Genomic DNA, 23,814 nt, shown 5'->3' with positions numbered 1-23,814 from the left:
GTGGTGTTGCTGGGGATTGAACCCAGAGCCTTATATATGCTATGTAAGTGCTCTGCCACTGAGCTACATCTCCAAACCTCCTCTGAATTGTTAAAAAAAATTAAAATTAAACATTTTTATGGGTTGCTAACCTAATATGTGAGCTTTCCTTGTCCTAAGAAGTTTTCTACTAAATCATAGGCCCAGCCTATGTTAGAACTCAACCAGGTAGCCTGGAGATCTGTCTCCACAGAGGCAGCTACCCCAGGCCTCCTCTGGTTTCTGCCTGTCTCGATCAGACCTCCATTGCGCCGGCAGTGGGGCAGAGGCAGCTTGAAAAGGTTTAATAATTGATTTCCTAGCCAGGCCCATTGACACATGCTTGCAATCACAGGTTCAAGGCCATACTGGGCAACTTAGTGACCTGCTTAAAAAAAAAAAGTTAAAGGGGCTGGGGGGGTAGTTCGGTGGTAGAACACCCCTATGTTCAATCCAAATAACATACACACAAACACACACACACACACACACACACACACACACACACACACACACGGCTTCCTGAGCAAGAAAAAGAAGTTATCATTTGCCAACTTCTGGGGTGTGAATAACCCCACAGCCAGTCTCGCAGGGTTGCGTGACATCACTGGGCAGAACTCAGGGACTGATCCAAAGCAACTCACCATTGCGTAGCATTTCTATCTGCAGAAATGAGAAGCACAAGTCACCTCAGGAACACAGATGGGCTGGCGCAGTGGTGCACGCCTGCGATCACAGTATTTGGGAGGCTGAGATAATAGGATTGCAGGTACAAGGCCAGCCTCAGCAACTTAGCAAGACCTTGTTCAAAAATAAAAATTAAATGTAGGTAGGGATGTAGCTCACAAGTAGAATGTCTTGAGTTCAATCCCCAGTACTAGAAGAAAAAAAAAATACACAAATGATAGTAAAATAATTAGAAAGTGAAGTTTTGAGTATTTATTGCTTTATTTTTAATAGAATGCCATACTGATAGGTTTTTGTTTTTGTTTTTGTTTTTGTTTTGGTGGTACTGGGGATGGAACCCAGGGGCCTTCTACCTCCGGGCTACACTCTCAGACCTATTTTATATTTTATTTGGAAACAGGGTCTCTCTTTCTCTCTCTTAAGCCAGCTGAGGCTGGCTTCGAACCTGCATGATCCTCCTGTCTCAGCCTCCCAAGCGTGGGGATTACAAGCGTGTGCCACCACGCCCGGCTCTGGTAGGTTTTTATTATTTAATATTTTGTTTGTGTTACTGAGAGTCTAACCTTTGAGCCATACCTCTAGGACTTTTTATTATTTTTATTTTGAAACAGCGTCTTGCTAAGTTACCACATTCTGGCCTTGAACCTGCAATCCTCCTGTCCCAGCTTCCCAAGTACAGGAATTACATGCATGCACCACTGTGCCCAGCTTTATTTAATTTTTAATAATATTATGTTCAACAACTAGTTCATAAAAATGTCTCAAAGCTAACAACTGCTGAGTGTGATGGTAGACACCTGTAATCCCAGCTACTTAGAAGGCTGAGGCTGGAAGATCACAGTTCGAAGCCAGCCTAGGCAACTTCACAAGACTCTTTCTCAAAATAAAATATAAGCCAGGCTTGGTAGCACATCCTTGTAACCCAGCATTTGGGAGGCTGAGACAGGAGGATCGCGATTCACGGACAGTCTCAGCTACTTAGTGAGGCCCTTTGTAACTCAGTAAGACCCTGTTTCAAAATAAAGAATAAAAAATAGGCTGGGGGTGCCTCTCAGAGGTTGAATGCCCCTGAGTTCCATCCCCGGTACTGTAAAAAAATATATTTTATATGTGTATATATATTTTATATATATTTAAATATATATTATAATATCTATTTATTTAATATATTATTTATAATATATATTACATAGTATATATTTATTTAAATATAATATATAACATATAACACATATTATACATTAATATATTAATATAAATAAAATATGTTATATAATATATTAATATAATATATAAATATAAATAAAATATGTTATATAATATATTAATATATAATATATTTATTTAAGTATGTTTAAATGAAAATGTTTAAATATTTATTATATATTTTATACATATTATATATTCTTATTTTTTATATAAATATATATACATGGTAGGGACATGGTACAATATTTCAACAAACAAAGCTTTACAATAAACTCTTGCAAACTGGTTCTTCACCATACCAGCAACACCAGAGCCAAGGGACCTGACAATCACAGAAGACTACATTTCCCAGAAGCCCCCTCTTCCAGGACCTGCCCTCAGCTGTTACCAGGGAGACCACTAACAGATAGTAAAGTGGTCTGCCAGGGTAAGGAGGAAACCCAGGAGGGGGGGTGGGCGGCTAGATCCTGCCTGGCAGGGGGAGGAGGGACGTTGGGGAGAGGGCTTCTTCTCTCTGGGGGCCTCCACCCTTGACTTTTCTGGGGAAGTTTCTGGGGTGTGTGTGTGTTCAGTGGGGAGTAGGAGGTTTTGCTGGGTGTGGGTGCAAGAAAGGACTGTGGGAGGGGCAGGGCCCAGGGAAACTTTAGGCTGGGCATCTCTCCCCAGACAGCTGTAGCTGAGGAGGCAGCCTGGGTGGGCAGGGAATAATGTGTGGCAGGTCTGGTCCCTGCTCCACCTCTGCTGAAGGTGTCCAGTGGCCATCTCGGTGCCCCCCCCCCAAGCTCTGGCCCCTGATGCCCGGGCATACCTGGACCTCTCCACTCTGTTTCTGTCCTTGCACACCCTGCCCAGCCCCCACCATCCCTTACAGGACTTTTGTTCTCATTAGGCCCTGAAACACATGGGTCTGGGTGCCAGGAACATGTGGGTTCCCATCCTAGATCTGCCACTGACTATAGTTCTGATCTCAAGCAATTCACTTACCCTCCCTAAGCCTCAGCTTCCGATCTGCATAATGGGTCTCATGAGAGTGTCTGCCTCACAGATTCACTCAAGGACAGATGAGATAAGCTTCACACAACCCTTAGCCCAGGGCTCGGCACAGAGTGGGTATTCAGAAAACTAAGTGCCTTGGAATGGTTATTACTACCACTGGGCTCATCCTCCCTGTCCCCAAGAGGCAAAAACTGGATCTGATGCCTGGGCCATCCTGCTTGGCTGGAAGGTTTTTTCTTTGTGGTACTAGAGATTGAACCCAGAATATTCTGTCTCTGAGCTACACCACAGCCCTATTTTATTTTTATTTTGAAACAGGGTCTCACTGGGTTGATGAGAACCTAACTAATTGCTGAGGCTGGTTTAGAACCTGCTTCTAAACCACCAGGGACTGGTGGGTCATCTAGGATGGCCGTGGTGACTGGGATCCAGGTAGAGGCTGTTTTCACCCACACTGAGGTCTAGAGTTGGCACTTGGGCCTCCGCCACATCGCTGGGGACCCTGGCTCCCCCATCTCTTGGCTGGCCATCCTTAGCGGGCAGCCTTGGTCCACACACATGAGCCCCTTGTGGTCGTGGGTTGGCTGCTCCAGCTCCTGCTTCATAAGCATGTCCAGGCAGAGAACAGGGCGAGTGGGGGCTGCAGTCTGGGCCAGCCGGACTTGGCTCTTTAATGAATCGCCCAATGGCTTCTGCTTACAGCTCATTGGCCAGAATTGGGTCAATTGCCGCCGCCCCTAGCTGCAAGAGAGTCTGGGGAGCCATGCATTTTAAGCCAGGCATCTTGCTGCCGCCTCCCATAAAACTGAAGTTTTACTGTGTAAAAGGGGAGCTGGACCTTTGTGTAGGTAGCCAGCAGTTCAAAGTAGTGCAGCTTTGCTCTGTGGCCGCAGGCAAGGCTGTCCCTAAGGCACAGGAGCACACATGGCATCTCACTGTGGACCACACAACACTGTGCCCTCTGGGCTCGGTCACCCTCCGCCCCTTGTGCCTTGGTGGCAGCTCTGCCATCACACATTTCCTGTGCCTCAGTTTCCTGTTTAGAGAAAATGGCATCATCCACCTGCCACCTTTATTTGTTTGGCCATATTCTGTTTTGCCTTATTACTGTGAATTATTTTTAAGCCAAGTCACTTATTGGAATTTACAAATCTATTTAAATAGGAAGCTTTAGAATATGCAGAAATCATAAAGTGATGCAGAAAGAGAAGCAGTAAAGATACATATAAGAACAGCAACGCCATGTTAGGGGCGGGGCAACTGCTCCCACCCTGACAGGCTCCAAGCCCTAGGCCTGCCTCGCCCTTGTTTTAAGGGGGGCTTTTCAGGTGTTGGCAGATGCTACTGATGTGCCGACACCAGGACTTTCTGCTTGTTTGAAAGAAAGTTCGAGAGGCATCCCTTCTGCACTCAGTGGCAGGAATCACTGAAGCCATGCCTCCGGCTGGCGCCGGTGAGCAGGATCACCTCCTCCTGGGAGGCCAGGGGCCTTCCCACGTGCATCTGTCTTTTCCCACAGAGACATCCATCTCCAGCCTGCCAGAGACTGCCAGGATGGAGGTCCTGAGGGAGAAGGTGGAGGAGGAAGAGGAGGCCGAGCGGGAGGAGGCAGCCGAACGGGCTGAAAAGGTGGAGAAAACGAGGCCATTGGAGACACAGAAGGAGAACACGATCCTGACGCAGGAGATGCTCAGAGACCTGGAGAAGAAGATATCAGAGATTGAGGTCCCCATTCCAGCAGAGCCCCCCACTCCAGCAGAGGCCCCTGCCCCAATGGAGCCCCTGTGAGTGTGTCGGTGGGGACTTCTGACCTGGTAAGGGCAGACCAGGACCGGGCATGGGGAGAGCCAGGCAGGATGGTGGCCCCTGGGCTGGGAGCAGGACCAGGACAGAGCCAGAGGAGGCTAAGAGCGTGGGCTCTGCTATCAGACTGCCACTCTGCTCCCCACTACTATGCGACCTTGGACAAGTCACTCAGCCTCTCTGTGCTTCCATTCCTTTATCCATTTAAAAGCGCAGGCGCTAATAGTGATGCCTGCCTGAGGTAGCTATGGGGGTTAAACTAGGAGGGGCAAAGGCAACGGCTGCTCAGGTGGACCGAGTTTTCTCTCAGTGCCAAGAGCAGCCTCCCTTGGACCAAATGCCCCCCCTGTTGCAGAGCAGGCTCTTCACCAAGGACATCATTGACACGTCCAACCTGCCCCTTTCGTACAAAACCAACACGCCCAAGGAGGAGCACCTGCTGCAGGTAGCAGACAACTTCTCCCGCCAGTACAGCCACCTGTGCCCGGACCGCACGCCCCTCTTCTTGCACCCGCTGAATGAGTGTGACGTGCCTGTAAGACAGGACTTGGAGCCGGGGTGGGGAGGGGAGCCCAGGGATGAGGGGCTGGTTCTCCCAGGTCTCTGGCCAAATCACTGATTGGTGCATCAGGGTCTCTAGACCTTGGGGGCGTGAACTCAAATGCCAACAGGATGGAACTGGCTGGAGGTGTGGGCCCTGGTGTGTAGTAGGGCCAGGAGACACAGGCCCTGCCTGGGGAGGCAGCTGCTGGTGGCTACAGGGGAATCAAGGCCTGGGGCTAGCAGATAAGAGAAGTGGGGTCTCATGGGTGCCTACCACAGGACCATCTCTCTCCTTGCAGAAGTTCGTGAGCACAACCCTCCGGCCCACGCTGATGCCCTACTCTGACCTCTACAACTGGGACGACTGTGCCCAGTTTGTCTCCGATTTCCTCACCATGGTGCCCCTACCCGACCCCCTAAAGCCTGTAAGTGCGACACATGGGCTGCATCTGGGGGCCCGGGAGACCTGCGATGGGAAGCCAGGCAGGGTCTGGGAGAAGGAGTTTCGGCTGGGCTCAAGACACACATTCCCACAAAGATCCCCGAGGGGAAAACAGGCCCAGAGAGAGAGAGAGAGAGAGAGAGAGAGAGAGAGAGAGAGAACCACTTGCCCGAGGACACACAGCAAGCCTGGTCTCCTGGCTCTGTGTCTCCTCTGCCTCTTTCTGCCTCAGGGCCTCTCTTTGGTGACTTTGGGTGACACAGGAAGGCATGGGGGTGCCCAGCTGCCTGTGGCCTTCCGCCCCATCTTTGGGCTTCTGATGAGGCTGGGTCAGCTTCTCATTGAGAAAGGAGGCAGGAAAAAAGGGTAATAGGTGGAGAACAATAAAGGGAAAAGACGAAAGAATGGAGGATAGACAGACAGGGGAGCATTGGCAGAAGACAAAATTAACAATCCAAAGGCATTTGACTGCAAGTTTCTACGGCCCAGAAGTTTGCCCCTGCAGGAAGACTGCAAGCCTCTTGAAATTATGGGCACAGGTGGGTCACATGTAGGCCTGGCTTCCTTCCATCCTTACCTCCACGAGGCAGGCAGACTGCACTCTGGCCCTTCCCCAGGTGCCAGCAGGCGGGCTGTGGCTGGTGGGTCTGGGGGACAGCAGGGCCCGGCTGTGCTGACCGGCCGGCCGTGGCCAGCCCGCCTACCTGTACTCCTCGACCACGGTGCTCAAGTACCAGATGGGCAACTGCTTCGACTTCAGCACGCTGCTCTGTTCCATGCTCATCGGCTCCGGCTACGACGCCTACTGCGTCAACGGCTATGGCTCGCGGGACCTGTGCCACATGGACCTGACGCGGGAGGTGTGCCCGCTCACTGTGAAGCCTAAGGAGGTATGGCGGGGCGCGGCTGCTGTGACATCCCAGCCTCCTTCAGGGGTGGTGTCCCTGGCCTGGCCACAGGGATGCGGTGCCATCACCAGCCAGCCCCGCGGCTTCCTGGGGCCGGTACTTCACCGGCGACTTCTCTTTCCCCGGGTCCTAATACCTGTCGTCCGGCTCCTCCCCTTTGTCCCAGTTCAGTTTAAGCTCCTGTGTTCCCACTGGGTACATTTTTTGAATGCTACCTGGCCTCTGTCGTAAGTCAGACTATTCCACATTTACCTCGCATGTTGGATAAAAATCCATCCAGCCATTTGCATATGAGGAAGTAATGGGCAGGTAAACAGACTTGTGATCCTCAGCTCTCCCCCACCTGGGTAAAAGGGACCTTTTTAATAGAAAAAATAATTAGCAACCCTCCAGTGGGTGGTGGTTCTATTTTTATACCTGTTGATCAAGAATCCCATAATAACCAGAACTGCTGCAAACATAAGGATATTCTTTAAATTCATATTAATTTTTGGAGTCATGAAAGCATTCCCCCCCTCTTTCTCATCCCAGGGGCATCTACCTCTGAGCTACAACCCCAGACCTTTTTATTTTTTATGTGGAAACAAGGTCTCTCTAGTTGCTGGGGGCCTCATTAAGTTGGTGAGGCTGGCTGCGAACCTGTGATCCTCCTGTCTTAGCCTTTCAAATACTGAGATTACAGGTGTGTACCACCATCCCTAGCTAAAAGCATCTCTATGTTTGGAAAACAGTCATACTACAGACATGCACACAGATACGTACACACTTGTACACCCACACTTGCACACATGTATGCATATTTGCACAAGTGTACACATATATACATACAGAAAACACACACACACACACACACACACAAACACACACAAACACACACATATACACCGGCTTTTCTTTTCCTTCCTGGCTCAGCAAACTCATACTTTGAGTTGGCATATGAAACCCTTAGAGGATGAAATCTGAGAAATCCAACCCCCAACAGTTTTCCCCTTCTTTGAGAGGAAATCCTCTTGTGAGGGCTCCTGTTTGGGGGACAGTGGCTCAGCCTGGGTGGGCAGTGGGGACTGAGAACTCAGTAGAGAAATCACTGTTCCTGTGCCATACCCTGATGGACACCTCGCTCAGGCCTTTGCCTGTCTGTACTTCTCAGAAGGAGTCTGGGAGGAGGTTCCCAAGATTCTCACCCACTCTGCAGACGAGACTGGGATCTGAGAGGTGAGAGGACCTCCACAGCCCCCTCTGCTGCGAGGGCCATGGGCCCACAGGCTGGAGGAGCAGCTCCAAGCCTGGTCCAGGGCCAGCGGGGTATCAGCTACTCAGAGCCACGCATGGGTGCATGTAAAGGGTGCGGCTCAGGGCCGCTGACTCTTCTCCCCTTGCTGGGTGACAGACCGTCAAGAAGGAGGAGAAGGCACCACCCAAGAAGTACGCCATCAAGCCCCCCAGGGACCTGACCAGCAGGTTTGAGCAGGATCAAGAAGCCAAGAGGCGGGAGGCCATCAGAGCCCAGGAGGAGAAGTTGCGTAAAGAGGAGGAGGAGCGCCTTCTGGTGGGTCCCCATGGTCGCCACCCCTTGGCCTTGGAAAGGGACAGCCAAGGACACCATGGCAAAGAATGTGATAGTCACTGAGCAGTTTTCTTCCTTATCCCTGAAGGGATGAGGAAGCCAAACTGAGTCACCAAAGCCTTCCTTACCAAAGGAAAGCATTACCTTTCCTGGGATGAAATCTCACCCAGAATCTCAACATACAGAGCCAGCCAGGCTGACATCTGCGCCCACAGAGCCCAGTTCATGAACCCAGACCCAGTCGGACCCTTGCATTGTGTCCATTAAAACACAGGGGCCAGAGGTGGGGATGGAGGGCAAGCAGCCAGTGCTGCCTTCTGGATTGACCTTCTGCCTCTGGGCCCTGGGGTCCCCCATGCCACCCCGCTGGCCAGTAACTGCCCACCTCTCCTGTGCAGAACGCAGAGAAGGCAAAGCCTGACCCCCTGCATGGGCTGCGGGTGCACTCCTGGGTCCTGGTGCTGTCAGGGAAGCGTGAAGTGCCCGAGACCTTCTTCATCGACCCTTTCACGGGGCGCAGCTGCAGCCCCCAGGACACCCGCTTCCTGGGCATTGAGAGTCTCTGGAACCACAAGAACTACTGGGTGAACATGCAGGACTGTTGGAACTACTGCAAGGTGTGCAGCGGGGCCAGGAGGGCGCTGGGCTTCCCCACGGCTGGGCCACGGCCATGCTCTTGCCCACAGTGCTAGCCCGCTCTCCGTCGCTGTGACGAGTAGCTGAGACAGAGAACTTAGAGGAAGGAAGGTCTGTTTGGGTGCATGGTTTCAGAGGTCACTTGGCCACGTGGCTATGAGGCTTTGATACACAGTACATCAGAGGAGGTCCGTTCATCTCAGGGAGGCCGGGAAGCAGAGAGAGAGAGACAGACAGAGAGACAGACAGGTCAAGGTCCAAATTTCCCTCAAGTACACATTCCCAATGAACTAACTAACTTCCACTAGGCCCCAAACCCTAATGATTCCACCACATCTCAACAGTGCCACAGCTGGTGACTAAACCTTTAACACATGAGTCTTTGGGGAACATTCCAGATCCAAACTATAGCACCCATCAGTAGCCCTCTCCTTTTGGAAGGGGTACTGGGGCTTGAACCCAAGGACATTCTACCTCCAAGCTATACCTCAAGCTCTTTTTATTTTGAATCAAGATCTAAGTTTCTTAGGCTCGCCTCAAACCTGTGATCCTCCTGTCTCAGCCTCCCAAGTCCTGGGATTACAGGTGGGAGCCTCAGTGTTCAGCTCAATAAGCATTTTGATTAAATGATCACCTCTTATGACTTATGCATCCTTTTAAGATGTGGATTCCTGGAGGAGGTACGCACACGCCTGTGATCTCAGCTAGTAGGGAGGCTGAGGCAGGAAGATTGCAAGTTCAAGACCAGCCTTGGCAACCTAGGGAGACTCTGTCTCAAATAAAAAGAGCTGGACATGTGGCTTAGCGGTGAGCACCCCTGGGTGTAATCCCTAGTACAAAACAAGGGTAGGCGGAATTCATTTGTTTGATTTCTTTTCTTTCTTTCTTTCTTTTTTTTTTTTTTTTTTTTTTTTTTTTTTTTTTTTTTTGCGGTACCGGGGATGAAACCCAGGGCCATTCTATCTTCGAGCTACACGCCTAACCTTATTTTTTATTCTTTTATTTTGAAACAGGGTCTCACTAAGTTGCAGAGGGCCTCACTAAGTAGCTGAGGATGGCCGTGAACCCAGATCCTCCCATTTTAGCCTCGTGAATGTTGGGATTACACGTGCACGCCACCACGCCCATCTTCATTTTTTAAAAATTTTCAGTGCTTGGGATTGAACCTAGGACCTTGCACATACCAAGCTTGTGCTCTGCCACTGAGCTACAGCCCTAGCCCCTGAATTTTTTCTAGTTAAGTTTTTAAAATATACCTTCATTGGTGCATCATAGTGAGATTCAAAGTGATACAATCATACATGCACACATCCTTCCCCATTCCCCTCCCTCCCTCCCTCCCTCCCTCCCTCCCTCCCTTCCTTCCTTCCCTCCCTCCCTCCCTCCCTCCTGGAACATGTTAGTGAGATTGGCGGTGATGTCTTCATTTATGGACAAGGCATTATTTCAGCTTTTCCTTCATCAGTTCTTTTTCCCCTCCTCCCCTCCATCCTCTACCCCTTTCTCCTATCCTACTGGTTTCTCTCATTTACCTAAAGTCCCTTTTGTTCCCAGTTTTCTAGCTTCCGTATATGAGAAAAGACATATGACCCTTGACTTTCTGCGGCTGGCTGATCTTACTTAGCACAGAGTTCTCTAGTCCCATCCATTTCCCTTCATCTTGTTCTTCTTTATGGCTGAGTGAAGTTCCATCGTGTGTATATACACCACAGTGATCCATTCATCTGTTGGCAGACCCCTGGGTTGGTTCCACAACTTGACTCTTGTGAGTTGCGCTGATCTAAACACAGGCACGCTTGTGTCGCTATAGTATTCTCACGCTGATTCTTCTGGAAAGATCTGAGGAGTGGTAGCTGGGTCACATGGTGGTTCCATTCCTAGTCTTTGCAGGAACCTCCATGTCCTAATCCCTGAATTTTCAAAAACTCTGTGTGAAGTACAGCTAAAATGTGCACTCACCTTAAGCACATAGCTTAAGCATGTCCTGGTTCTCTGCAGCCAATCAAAAAAGGAAGCGTTACCCACACCCCAGAAAGCCCCTGTTTCCAGTAACTACTTTCCCCTGAATGTGTTAACTTATACACATAGCACTGATACACACATGAGTATACAAAGACGTACACAGTCCTAAGTGTACCTCTCATTGAGTTATCGCACATTGAACACACTTACATAACCAGAACCAGCACCTTCAGAAACCCCCTGGTCACTAACTCCTCCATCCTCCAGCACTCTGGTGGTAGACCATATCATTTCACATACTAAGACTGCAATTCTGAGAGGGGAATGGCCTGCCAGGGTTCTCTATGGAGAGCCTGCCCATGCCAGGCTCTGTGCTGGGGCCTGAGACACACAGGGTCAAGACAGGCAAGGTCTGCGTCCACCGCCCCCTTAGCTGTGGTGCAGAAAGGAAAAGCCACCAGCCGATAGGCCTTGCACTCAGGCCTCCGGGCTCCAGAGCCTGCGCCTGCCCTTGTGCTGTTTCCAAATCCTCTCTTCCTCACCTGGGGTTTCCTAGTGGAAGCCTGGATGATGGGGAGGTGCTGAGCCAGGCAGGTGGGCGTGGCTTGGGAGGCTGCCCTCCTCTGGGAGCCGCAGTTTCCCTTCTCCCCGTAGAGTGGGGGCCTGGGAGTGGTGTGATCCACTCTGCTGACTCCTTTCCCCAATCAGGACTTGATCTTTGACCTGGGAGACCCTGTGAGGTGGGAGTACATGCTCTTGGGGACTGATAAGCCTCACCTGTCCTTGACTGAAGAAGAGGATGAAGAGCTGAATGATGATGATGACGTGGAAAATCTGGTGAGTCTTGGTGGAATTTGGAGCTGGGAAGCAGGGGACTTGGCACCCTCTCTTGCTTCCAGCAGCCCGACAGATCTTCCTGAAAGCATGTATGTGTATTGGGATCGATGATAGATTCCTCAGAGCAGAAGAACCTAGACAGTGTTCTCCCTTTAGGATAAACAGGCTCAGACGCATCCAGTGAACCTGCTGGAGTGCCCTGTTGGTTAAAGGAAGGCTGGGATTTGAACTCAGGTCTCCCGCCCCTACACAGCTCACTGTGCTCTGGGGCTGTCCTGCTCCTTACAGAGCGTGCCCCTTGGCAGGGTCATAAGGCCCTCCCCAGCAGCCCAGTGGAGCCCCAGGGCTGGTCATCCTTCAGTTTCACCCTGAGTAGCCTCCTGGTTCCCCACACACTGCCTGTCCTATGAGATCTTCTGCAGGTCACTAGCCCGGGGCCTCCCCAGGTCGTCAGCTTCGCATCTGTGATCTCCCTGCCAGGGGCCTTCCAGGCGGGCGTGCAGGAGGCCCCATGCAAGGAGGTCAGGGCCGGGGGCCTGAGCACTGGCTGTGTGACCTTGGCCAAACCTTCTCCTCTTTGGGAACTTCAGATTCCTCACCTGTACGTTAAGTGGGGGAGGGCCATAGTCACATTCACAGGAACAATGCCAGAAGTCTCAGTCTGCTAGGGTTGCCGTAACAAAGCACCTCAGGCTGGGTGGCTTCCACAACAGAAATCTGTCTCATAGTCCTGGGGGCTGGAGCTCAAGATCGAGGTGTCAGCAGGGTGGCTTCTCCTGAGGGCTTCCTTCTGGGATGAAAGATGGCCATCATCGTCTTCTCCCAGTGTCCTCCCACGGTCTTCCCTCTGTTTGGATCCATGTGCTAATCTTTGCTCTAAGGACACCAGTCATGTTGGATGAGGGCCACACTCATGACTTCACCTAATGATGTCTTTCAGGACCTTATCTCCAAATACAGACCTGTTCAGAGGTCCTGGGTTAGGGCTTCAGCATAGAAATGTCAGAGGAACACAAAACAATATCCACAGCTACAGGTAGTGCTCATGTGACCCCCTGAGCCCTACAGGAGTGCGGGCTCCTATAGGCACCCAGCCTGAATTCACTCATTTAAATTTCCACCACAGCCCGGCCAGGTGGGTACAGGTGCCATCGCCCATCACCACGCCCTTTCACAGGGCGGGGCACGCAGAGGGGTCAGTAACTTCCCTAAAGAGACACAGCCGGAATGTGACGGAGCTGGATTTGAACCTGCACATTCTGACTCTGAGAGTCCAACCGTGACTCTCTCTACTCTACCTCCTGGGATTGTGTGAGAATAAACCGTGCCCGCCGGTGGGATGTTCTTGGCACAGCTGTAGCCATGCCTGGTAACCTCTCTTAGAGAGTCCTCATCTCTGAGCTGAAAGGGCCTTCCGAGTAGTAAATTCTGGACACAGGCGCCCTCTGCTGGTCTCTAGGTGTGGAGCCCAGTCTGTATCCTTAACACCCCTCTGGCTGGAGCACACAGTTCCAGTTAGGAGCCCCGGTTTATCTCTGTGCCTGGAACCCCTGTTACCACCAAGCCTGGCAGATGGCATCCCTAAGAGTCAGGGTTCAGCTGTGGTTCCCCAGAAAACACAGCCTCCAGCCACGGCCCACTCACTTGGTCACCTCGGAACCTTCTGCCAACATCCTCTGCAAGAGGTCACTGTAGGATGAGCAAGTGTCGGCCCTGAGCAATGTAGGTAGAAGAAAGTTTTAAACTGAGAAAACCTACCTGGTTTCTGTGGTTACCAAATGCCCAGGTTACAGTTGAGGAAACTGAGGCTCGGGTGGTGAAAGAACTTGCCTAGGACCCCTTACCTGGTGTTAGAGTCGGGGGCTTGTGTCCTCCTGGCTCCAGGAGCCCTCCTCTGACCAGGGGCTACCTGTGCCTTGACTGGAGAGAGAGGTACGCAGAACAGGCGTTGCTAATCTGAGCCGGGCAGGTGTGGGGGAAGGCCCCGGGCCTGAGCTGACTCCTTCCTGTCTGTATTTGAGGTTTGCTCCTGACCTCTGGCTCCTCGAGAAAGCTGAGGGACCACCTGGGCTTGGCTGGGGCAAGAGGGAGAACACAGAAGCTTGGCCATGCCCTCTGCTCCAAGGCCCACCGCCCCCTCCTCTCCCCGCAGGGCAAGGAGGATGAGGATAAGAGCTTCGACATGCCGCCCTCGTGGGTGGAGCCGATCGAGATCTCCCCAGAAGGTCTCTGCCATTTGCTTGTCCATTCACCTTCTCCAGAACCAGTTCCTGGGTCTCTGGGACAGTCTGTGGCAGCAGCCAGGGAGGGGACCCTGTGCAGAGGCTGCCCTGGACCCTCGTCCTCCTTCCCAGTGTACACTCCCAGCTCTGTGGCCAGGGCCTCACCTCATCTGGCTCACAGGAGAGGGCTCAGCCCTTTCTCCTCCCTCAGACCCCCTGGAGGAGGAGGCTGTGGGCAGTGCCTAGGGAAGATGGTGTCAGCACCCAGAAGAGGCAGGCTGAGAAGGCAGGGGGTCCCATGTCCACATCTGCTGACTGCTGAGGTGCCCATCTGGGATGCCCAGGCCCACGGGGAGGTCACAGGCCGTTCCCACAGGTGGCATGTGCTAAAGAGGTTGTTATGAGAACCCAGGGCAGGAGCGCCCAGCCCAGCTGGGGTGAAGGTCTGGGGGAGGTAGACAGGGCTCTGGAAATAGGGACTCTGTAGTCTTGAAGGACCCAGAGTCAGCCCTGCCAGGGCTGGAGGGGATGGTCTTTCTGGCGGAGGAGCCCTGGCAGGGATAATGTGGTGTGGCGAGGGTACAGACTCGCTTCTTAGGTGGACCTGGGCTTCTGTCCACGGGGTTGGTCCTCCTGCCTTGTGTCTAGAAGGAGAGCTCCCAGCCCTCTCTGCATCCACAGCGTTCGAGACCCGCTGCCCCAACGGGAAGAAAGTGCTCTGGTACAAGAGGGCACAGCTGGAGAAGTGGGCGCCGTACCTCAACACCAATGGGCTGGTGTGCCGCCTCACCACCTACGAGGACCTGGAGTGTAAGGCCTGGGCTGTGGGGCGGGAGAGCTAGGTCCCCCAACATGCCGTGTGGCCCTGGGAAGTATGTGTCTCGCTGGCCTCTCTGTGCCAGGAACGATGGCTTAGAGGCTGGAGGAGGGCCATGGCCCAGTGAGCATCCTTCGGCCCCCACAGGTACCAAGATTTTGGAGATAAAGGAGTGGTACCAGAACCGTGAGGACACACTGGAGCTGAAACACATAAATAAGACCACAGGCCTGATTATTGACTACTTCAAGCCGGGCCACCCCCAGGCCCTGCGTGGTGCGTGGACCCTGTGGCCGGGGCAACTGGGAGCCTGGGGTTGGGGGGCCCTGTGCACGCCATAGGACAGCCGCAAGACAGGTGGCATGTGGGGGGAGGAACCAGCATTTGGGGATTGATAGGGTTCTTGGGTGAAAAGCAACAGGCACGCCTCAGCCTCCCTGAGCAAACCAGATGTGCAGGCAGGCAGAGAAGCTCAGAGAAGCCAGGGCGGCAGGCCAGTTCTCCTGCAGGAGGGTCAAAGCCCAGGCCATGTGCCCATCCTGTGACTGGGACTGGCAGGAATCACACCGAGAGGGCACACAGCGGGAGCCACATTTTTTTTTTTTAATTTTGCAGATCTAAGGATGGAACCCAGGGGCATTCGACCTCCGAGCTACACCCCCTGCCTTATTTTTTAATTCTTTATTTTGAAACAGGGTCTCACTAAGTTGTGGAGGGCCTCACTAAGTAGCTGAGGATGTCTGCGAACCGCGATCCTCCAGTCTCAGCCTCCCGAATGCTGGGATCACAAGCGTGCGTCACCACGCCTGGCCGGGGGTCACATTTAAGGGGACTAAAGATGCTGAGGCCAGCTAACACTCCATGCAAGGTCAATGTGGAGGGCAGAGTGAGTGGAGAGAGGACTCGGCCCAGTACCCAGGATGCTGGGAAGGGAGGGAGAGGGATGTCTTAGGAGAGAACCAACATCCCTAGCTGAAAATTCACTAAAGAAAAGCATGGGCTACATTTGAAAAAAACGATAGACATCATTTGGTAGTTGAAATTTAAAAGATAAAATGAAACCAATGAAGGATCACGTTACAGCTGGGCGTGGGGGCGCACGCTTGTAACCCCAGCATTTGGGAGGCTGAGACGGGAGGTTCGTGGTTTGTGGCCAGCCTCAGCTACTCTTTACTGAGGCTCTTTGCAACTCAGTGAGACCCTGTTTCAAAATAAAGAATAAAAAATAGGGCTGGGGGTATAGCTCGGAGGTAGAATACCCCTGGGTTCCATCCCCAGTACCACAATAAAAAAAAGAAAGATCATGTTATAATCTTCACGTTGGCAAAGATGAATGCTCCCCCCCCGCCAACAAAAAAAAAACAACCTCAAAAAACAAATGGTCCTGTTGGGGATGAACAGGTGTGGGAAGCAGCAGGCAGTTGCTCCCTGTCGCTGCTGGGCTGGTAGGCCCCCAAATGGCTCAACTTTTCTGAACAACAGTTGGGCAGAGTATATTAATAACAGCCCTGGGCTGGGGGTGTGACTCAGTGTTACAGCATTTGCCCAGCACATGCAATAATCTAGGTTCAACCCCCAACACAAAAGTATAATAAAAGCCTTAAAATGTACATACTTTTGACCTAGCAATTCCAAATTCTCAGTAATTCCATTGCTAAGGATTTGTTTTTAGCAAATAATGTGCAGGAACAACAACAACAAATGGCTGATTCAGATACTCATCCTAGTGTCACTTGTGACGCCACAAAGTTGAACACAATCTAACTACCCAGCAGTAGGGGGCCTGTTGCATAACTGCTGTCCCACCGTAATGTAGAGCTGTCTGCCCCCTGGGCCGGGGGTCGGGAACTCAGCCAGGCTCCCGCCCCACCCCAGTGCATGCATACAAGTCCATGCTGCCAGAGATGGACCGCATCATGGAGTTTTACGTAGCGGCCCGTGTGGATGGCCTGGTAAAGCGAGAAGAGACGCCCAGGACAATGACGGAGTACTATCAGGGACGCCCAGACTTCCTCTCCTACCGCCACATCAACTTCGGGCCCAGGGTCAAGAAGCTCACTCTGAGCAGTGCGGAGTCGAACCCCCGGCCCATGGTGGTAAGAGCTCGCCGGTCCTGGGGACAGTTGCTTGCTCTCTGGTAGACAGAGGTCGCCCCAGGATGGGGACACCTGGTTCTGGGATGACATGAAAGGCAGAGACAACTCCAGAGCTCTATAAGTCAAGCGTTTACAAATATATACAGGCTGTGTGGGGCCAGACTGTGCCCTCAACCACGGGGCCAAGAGGGTATTATTTCCTTATTCTTTGTTTTGTGTGTGTGTGTGTGGTACTAGACTGAACCCAAGGGCAATCTACCTCTGAGCTCCACACCCCATCCTATTTAATTTTTTATTTTGAAACAGGGTCTCGCTAAGTTGCTGAGGCTGGTCTTGAGCCTGAGATCTTCCTGTCTCTTCCAAGTACAGGGATTACAGGTGTGCATCCCCATGCCTGGCATTATTTCCTACTTCTTATAAACAAGCACGCACTTATAACCAAACACCTGGAAAAACTGGAAACATAAAAAAATGTAAAAACACCTTGGAATAGTATTCCTCAGATACTACTGTGGATTAATAGTTTTGGTCTTGAGAGTTTTTTTTTTTAATTTAATTGAGATCTGGGGTGGGGGTAATAATCCCTGTAGCACCCATTTCACATTAAATTGTGCATTTCCCTCCCCCCAAGTCATTATAAATTATGAGGCAACTAAGCTTAATGGCTGCATACTAAAAGAAACTCTTTCTAGCGGTAAGAGATGTCTCCTGATGGAGCGAGCTGCCTGGAGAGGTGGTGAGCCTCCCATCTCTTGAGGTAGGCAAGCAGTCTTCTTGGGACAGTCAGCGAAGGAGTCCAGCACCATATGCAGCTGGAGTGGTCTGGCCCCGAGAGGCAGTGGCTTCTGCCGTCTGGCTGGAACAGTTCCACACGGGCCCCAAGGGTACTCAGACGCCAGTGCCCACTTGTCACGCACAGAACAGCCCTCCCTCTCATCCTGTGCGTCTGTGGCCTCGCAGAAAATCACCGAGCGGTTCTCCCGCAACCCGGCTAAGCTGGCGGACGAGGACGTGGCAGAGCGCACGTTTCTGATCACGGAGGAGCGCATCCAGCTGCGCTACCACTGCCGCAGCGACCACATCACCGCCTCCAAGCGCGAGTTCCTGCGGCGCACCGAGGTGGACAGCAAGGGCAACAAGATCATCATGACGCCGGACATGTGCATCAGCTTTGAGGTGGCTGGGGCCTTGGGGGGTGGACAGAGGAACCGGGCACCGGCATCCCCAGCCAGCGACTTGGGAGGACCAGGATGGCTGTTCTTGAAGCCCGGGCCAGAAAATTCATTTCTGCTCTTTGGGAAAATAAAAAAATTCCTATCTGGAGGAATAATCTTATCTTCAGCAATAATAATAGGATAAATAATAGGATAATAAAGATAGTAATAATCTATAATTCTATCTTCTTTGATAATCTTTTTGACCAAAATAAAAACCCAGGAGTCTGAGGCTGCTCTTCGTGGTCCTCACCCGGTCACAACAGACTCTGGTTGTGAATCTGAGCAAGAGGGGAGAAAATCCTTCCCTCCTCTGAAGGTCTCCCTTTCCTAGTCAAATCGCACATCTTCAGTTCCTCTTCTATGTACTACCTTAATTTTTGTAAGTGAGGAAACAGGCCAGAGAGGCTAATCAACTTGCTTGAGGTCACACAGCTAGAAAGAGCAGCAGCAGACCCGACGAGTGGTCCACAGCCCCACACCGCAGCCTCTCCATCACTGCGGCGGTTTGGTCCCAGGTGGAGCCCATGGAACACACCAAGAAGCTCCTGTACCAGTACGAGACCATGATGCACCTGAAGAACGAGGAGAAGCTGTCCAAACACCAGGTCTGGGAGTCCGAGCTGGAGGTGAGGTCCCCGGGAGGGTGGGCAGCGGAAGGTGGCAGGGCCGGGAGTCATCACCGTGACCTCCGTCCCTTCCCACCTCAGGTGCTAGAGATCCTGAAGCTTCGAGAGGAAGAGGAGGAGGCGCACACACTGACCATCTCCATCTATGACACCAAGCGCAACGAGAAGAGCAAGGAGTACCGGGAGGCCATGGTGGGCGAGCACCCCGCCCTAGACAGTGCTGCTGGGCCCAGAGAGCTCTGGGATCTCTGCTGAGACCTGGATTTGGGGTTTGCCTTGGGGCTGTCAGCCCCTCGATGCAGAGCTGGATGGGAGGTCTCCAGCGCAGAAGGCCCTGCTGATCCGTCTGTTCCCCCAGGAGCGCGTGATGCATGAGGAGCACCTGCGGCAGGTGGAGACCCAGCTGGACTACCTGGCCCCGTTCCTAGCCCAGCTGCCCCCCGGAGAGAAGCTGACGCGCTGGCAGGCCATGCGCCTCAAGGACGAGTGCCTCAGTGACTTCAAGCAGCGGCTCATCGACAAGGCCAACCTCATCCAGGCCCGCTTCGAGAAGGTACGGGGCCTGGGCTGAGCTGGGAGGGGACCTTGGCATGTACGTACAGGAAATGGGCCCAGGGCTCTCTGCCCATCACCTCACAGATCTGTGAAGGACAGAGGGGGAGGAGTATGTTGGCGCCTAGCTTTCCAGGTGATGGAGTTATTCTTCCTCACTCTTGCTTACTGGGTGTATGGGTAGGTGGGTGAGTGGGTGGGTGGAAGGGTAAGTCTGTGGGTGAGTGGGGGGGATAGGTAGAGGGATGGATGGGTGGGTGGGATGGTTTGGTAGAGTGATGGATGGCTGGGTGAATGGATGGGCAGATGGATGAGGGGAGTGGATAGATGGGTAGATTGATGGATGGAGGGATGGATTGGTATATGGGTATGGTAGAGAAAAGGGTAGTGATAGGATGGCTGGGTGGGTGGACTGATGGATGGATGGAGGGATGGATTGATGGGTGGATGAGTATGTAAGGATAGAGGGATGAAGGGGTAGAGGGATGAATGGATGGATGGCTATACAGGCAGGCAGATGGGTTATACAGATGAACGGGTGGTGCGCTGTAACAATTCCTAGGCCCATTTTTGTGGGGTGGAGACACACCATGTAGTCCCCACACAACATCTCACTTAGTCTTCACAGAGAGCTCTACAAGGAGCAGAAGTGGGTCTTTATTTTGGAGACAAGAAATTAGAGGTTCTGAAAATGTCAGCAATTTGTCCAGAGCCATGTGACTGCCTGTTTTGACCCGGTCTGACCTCATGGACATGACATCCTCTAAACATGACCTCAGTAGCTTCCGCCCCAGGCGTGCAGTGACCCTGGCCCCTGCCCCTCTGGCTTGTGCGGGTGGGGGTAGCGGGGCCACCCTTCATGGGGCTGTCTGGTGACCGGGCAGGTGGCAGCCTGGGTGAGGGTCAGCCCTCGTCATCCCTCCTGTTCATCTCCCTGTACCCACAGGAGACCCAGGAGCTGCAGAAGAAGCAGCAGTGGTACCAGGAGAACCAGGTGACCTTGACGCCCGAGGATGAAGACATGTACCTGAGTTACTGCTCGCAGGCCATGTTCCGCATCCGCATCCTGGAGCAGCGGCTTAACCGGTGAGGGGCAGGAGCCAGCGGGGACTGTCGGGAGCTGGCCCACCAGCAATGTCGGCCTCACCCCTCCTTCCTTCCCTCTGCCTTCAGACACAAGGAGCTGGCCCCACTGAAGTACCTGGCACTGGAGGAAAAGCTCTACAAGGACCCTCGCCTGGTGGAGTTCCTCAAAGTATTTTCCTGACACCCCTCATACTACCGCGGAAGCTGCCAAAAGGGGGGAACCTCCCCACAGCGGCCCCAGCCCCGACACAGGCTAGCGCCTGTCGGCTTGGGTGCCTCGCCTCCCCGCCGCACCATCTCCCCGCATCTCATAGTTTTCCCACAAATAAACACATTTTGGGCTTGGCATTTGTACCTTGGATTCAAAGTTCCAGCCTCAGTCTTTCTCTCCTTCCCTTCAACGAGTCAGCTTCTTATCTATGTGACAAGATGCCTCAGGGAAAAAAACAAAAAAAAAAACAAAAAAAAAACACCTTAGCGTCAGGTATGATGGCGCACACCTGTAATCCCAGTACTTGGGAGGCTGAGACAGGAGGATTGCAAGTTTGAAGCCAGCCTCAGCAATGTAGTGGGACCACTTCAAAAGAATAAATAAAGATATGGTAGTGTAGCTCAGAGGTAGAATGACCCTGGGTTCAATCTCCGGTACCAAAAAAAATTTTTTTTAAAATCAGGATTCAATTTGTTTGGGCTCAGGTGTTGCAGGTGTCGGTCCATAGTCAGCTGGCTCATTTAGTCTGGGCCTGTGCTGAGGCAGAAGGCGATGGAAAGACAGGACAAAGCAGAGCTGCCCCCTCAGGGAGGCTGGGCAGCCAGTATCACGCTGGAGCAAGGATCTGCAGACAAGACACAATCCCCAGGGCCCAACCCCAGGGCCCCACCTCCTGCAGGTCCCTCCACCTCCCAATAACCCATTCAGCTACGGATGCACTGAGTGGTCTGTTACGGATGCTGCCTGGGGCCCGGGCCTTCAACACTGAGCCTCCGGGGACATTCCAGATGGAAACCTCAGCACTGTCTTCATCTAGTGCTGGGGACCGGCCCTTCCTCCCCACCTTGACCACGTTCCCTGTCCTCTGCTTCCTGCCCTCTCTGTCAGAATGCCAAGCCTCCACCGTACCCCTGCGGCCCTTTCCACGGCCACCTGAAACAACTGGTGAGAACTCAACGTGGCCAGGCTGGCCCTGCTCACCAAGTGGGAATGACAAGGCCACAACACACCCAAAGCGTGAGGGCTTGACACGGGCATGCAAGAAGCCGAATCTAGCTCCTCTGACCATTCCCACCACCGAGGAGGCGGGGATGGCACTGCTGCATTAAGACTTGTGAGCAGAGGACCAGCAGGGACGCACGCAAAGCACTCGCTGAAAGTTGGCTTAAAAATGGCCCAAACCACATGAAAATATTTTCAAATTCATTAGTCACCAGGGGAGCGAAACGCCACCACATCCACCAGTATGGACAGTGTAGGTACTGGCGAGAATGAGAAGCAACTGAACTCTCATATTTATCCCTTTCCTAGCCAAGTGTAAGTCAGTACGAGCATGTTTGCAAAGTCATTTGACAGTATCCACTAAAGCTAATCTATGGCCCAGCCATTCTGCTCCTAGGGTCCACTCTACCCACCTGTAATAGTTTGGATCTTGAATTTGCATCAAAAGCCATGTGTTAAAGATATGCCCCCCGAGGTGGTGCCATTGGGGGGTGGAACCGTTTAGAACGTGGGGCCTGGTGGGGGTCTTATGAAAGTGTGCCTCTAAAGGGGCACTGTGGGACCGTCTCTTCCTCTACCTTTCTCTTTTGTTCTGCTACACACTCCCAACATGATGCACTGCCTCTCCACCAGAGGCCTAAAGGCGACAGGTCTGTCTGACCATGGACTGGAATCTCCAAAATTATGAGTCAAAATAAACCTTTTGTATTTATTTATTTATTTATTTATTTATTTATTTATTTATTGTTGGTACTGGGGTTCCTGGAAACCCTTCTGCCTCGGGTTACACTCCCAGACCTATTTTTTTATACTTTTTTTACTTGGAAACAGGGTCTCTTAAGCCAGCGCGGCTGGCTTCGAACCTGTGCCATCCTCTGCGATCCTCCTGTCTCCGCCTCCCAAGCGCGGGGATTACAAGCGTGCACCACCACGCCCGGCAACCTTTTGTCTTTATAAATTTATTACCTCAGGTAATTATTGTCATGACAGAAGATGGACTAACACACTACACATACATCTATCCAATGAACGAGAATGGACAACTCAACAGAAATGGAGACAGAGCAACAGAAAGCTATTGACCGACAGGCACGTGCTAATATTCATAGCAACATTATTTTTTGTGTGTTGTTTTGTTTTGTTTTGTTTTGGCAGTACTGGGGATGGAACCTAGGGGCATTCTACCTCCGAGCTACACCCCCAGACCTATTTTTTATTCTTTATTTTAAAACAAGGTCTCACTAAGTTGCTGAGGCTGGCTATGAACCTGCGATCCTCCTGTCTCAGCCTCCCAAGTACTGGGATTACAAGCATGTGCCACCATGCCCGGCAGCATTATTGATGGGAGCACCAAAGTGGAAACTAACCACCCACCAAGGGTAGATGGATACATAAGTGTGTTCCTGAGATATTTTTGCTCATCCTGTCTAGGGAGAATGCTACCGGCATCTCATGTGCAGAGACCAGGGATGTCCCTAAACTACCTAAAATGCACAGGATAGCCACCACGGCAAAGAATTATCTAGCTCAAAATGTCAGTACGAAGGCGCTTGCTATGGAGCAGTGAAAACCAACTACAATTACATGGAATGACATGGGTGAATTTCCCAAGTATAATGTTGTCATAGGCTTCCAGATACAATAACATAAATACTGTACGATTTCATTTATGTAAAGAAGACAGGCAAAATTAAGCGATGTTTTAGCAGTCAAGATAGTGGTCACTCCTGGGGTGTGAGGGTTGGTGAACGGTGGGAAGGAAGGGGAAGGACCGCTGGATGCTGGTGGTATTCTCTTACCCCAGGAATGTTTAGTTTGTGGACATTCATCAGCCTTGTACCATTACAGAATGTGTTCTTTAATAAGGTGCTTTCCTATATGCTTGCCATAAATCTATTCAAGTCTCTAGAACTTCCAGCTAACAAGTTTAGGTGAAGAGTAATAACCCTGGAAGGAAACAGACAATAAATCCATCTTATGGGACAATCTACAAGGGGAATGGTTTCATTTTTTCAAGAGACCAATGTATAAAAGGTTGGGGTGTTAAAAGAGAACTTAAAAGAGCCAAGTGTATTTAATCTTCATTGATTCCTCCTGGTTAGGAGCCTTTTCTTTTTGGTGAGATGCAACAGGTAGAAGCCAGAGCCTCCTGCGCACTAGGCGCTAGGTAAGTGCTCTACCGCCCAGCCACACACCCTACTGGTTTGCTATTTAGAAAAAGTCCCTAAATATATTTCGTAGATAATTGAGGACATTTGAATAATGAACTAGATGTTAAAAGGATTCTTATATTTTCTTAGGGGTAGTGATAATAATGGTTATGTAGAATAAGGGCCCTATTTTAAAGAGTTACCTGCTCAGTATTTAGTGTCAGATA

The 23,814-nt window shown here is 51.6% G+C and overlaps 1 protein-coding gene across 2 annotated transcripts; it reads left to right on the top strand.

Moving 5' to 3' along the window:
• Positions 1–4,464: 4,464 nt before the first annotated feature.
• Positions 4,465–20,405, top strand: DRC7 (dynein regulatory complex subunit 7; the record flags this gene model as incomplete). 2 transcript variants are annotated; one of them, XM_080703180.1, is made up of 17 exons in its annotated part: positions 4,465–4,671; positions 5,087–5,248; positions 5,556–5,681; positions 6,394–6,588; positions 7,997–8,155; positions 8,572–8,790; positions 11,480–11,608; positions 13,761–13,833; positions 14,512–14,640; positions 14,795–14,923; positions 16,523–16,743; positions 17,704–17,919; positions 18,476–18,586; positions 18,668–18,778; positions 18,945–19,139; positions 20,085–20,224; positions 20,312–20,405. In XM_080703180.1, the coding sequence occupies 17 exons, from the start codon at positions 4,465–4,467 to the stop codon at positions 20,403–20,405; spliced, it is 2,616 nt and encodes an 871-aa protein (XP_080559306.1). The 2 variants fall into 2 exon arrangements, with proteins under 2 accessions (XP_080559306.1, XP_080559305.1); XM_080703179.1 differs by having other exon boundaries at positions 4,465–4,694; positions 5,074–5,248.
• Positions 20,406–23,814: the final 3,409 nt, after the last annotated feature.

The sequence above is a fragment of the Muscardinus avellanarius genome, assembly GCF_963383645.1.
Source record: "Muscardinus avellanarius genome assembly, chromosome: 10".
Taxonomy (NCBI): domain Eukaryota; kingdom Metazoa; phylum Chordata; class Mammalia; order Rodentia; family Gliridae; genus Muscardinus; species Muscardinus avellanarius.
The sequence above is the reverse complement of the archived record's forward strand: the minus strand, read 5'-3'. Positions and strand labels throughout refer to the sequence as shown.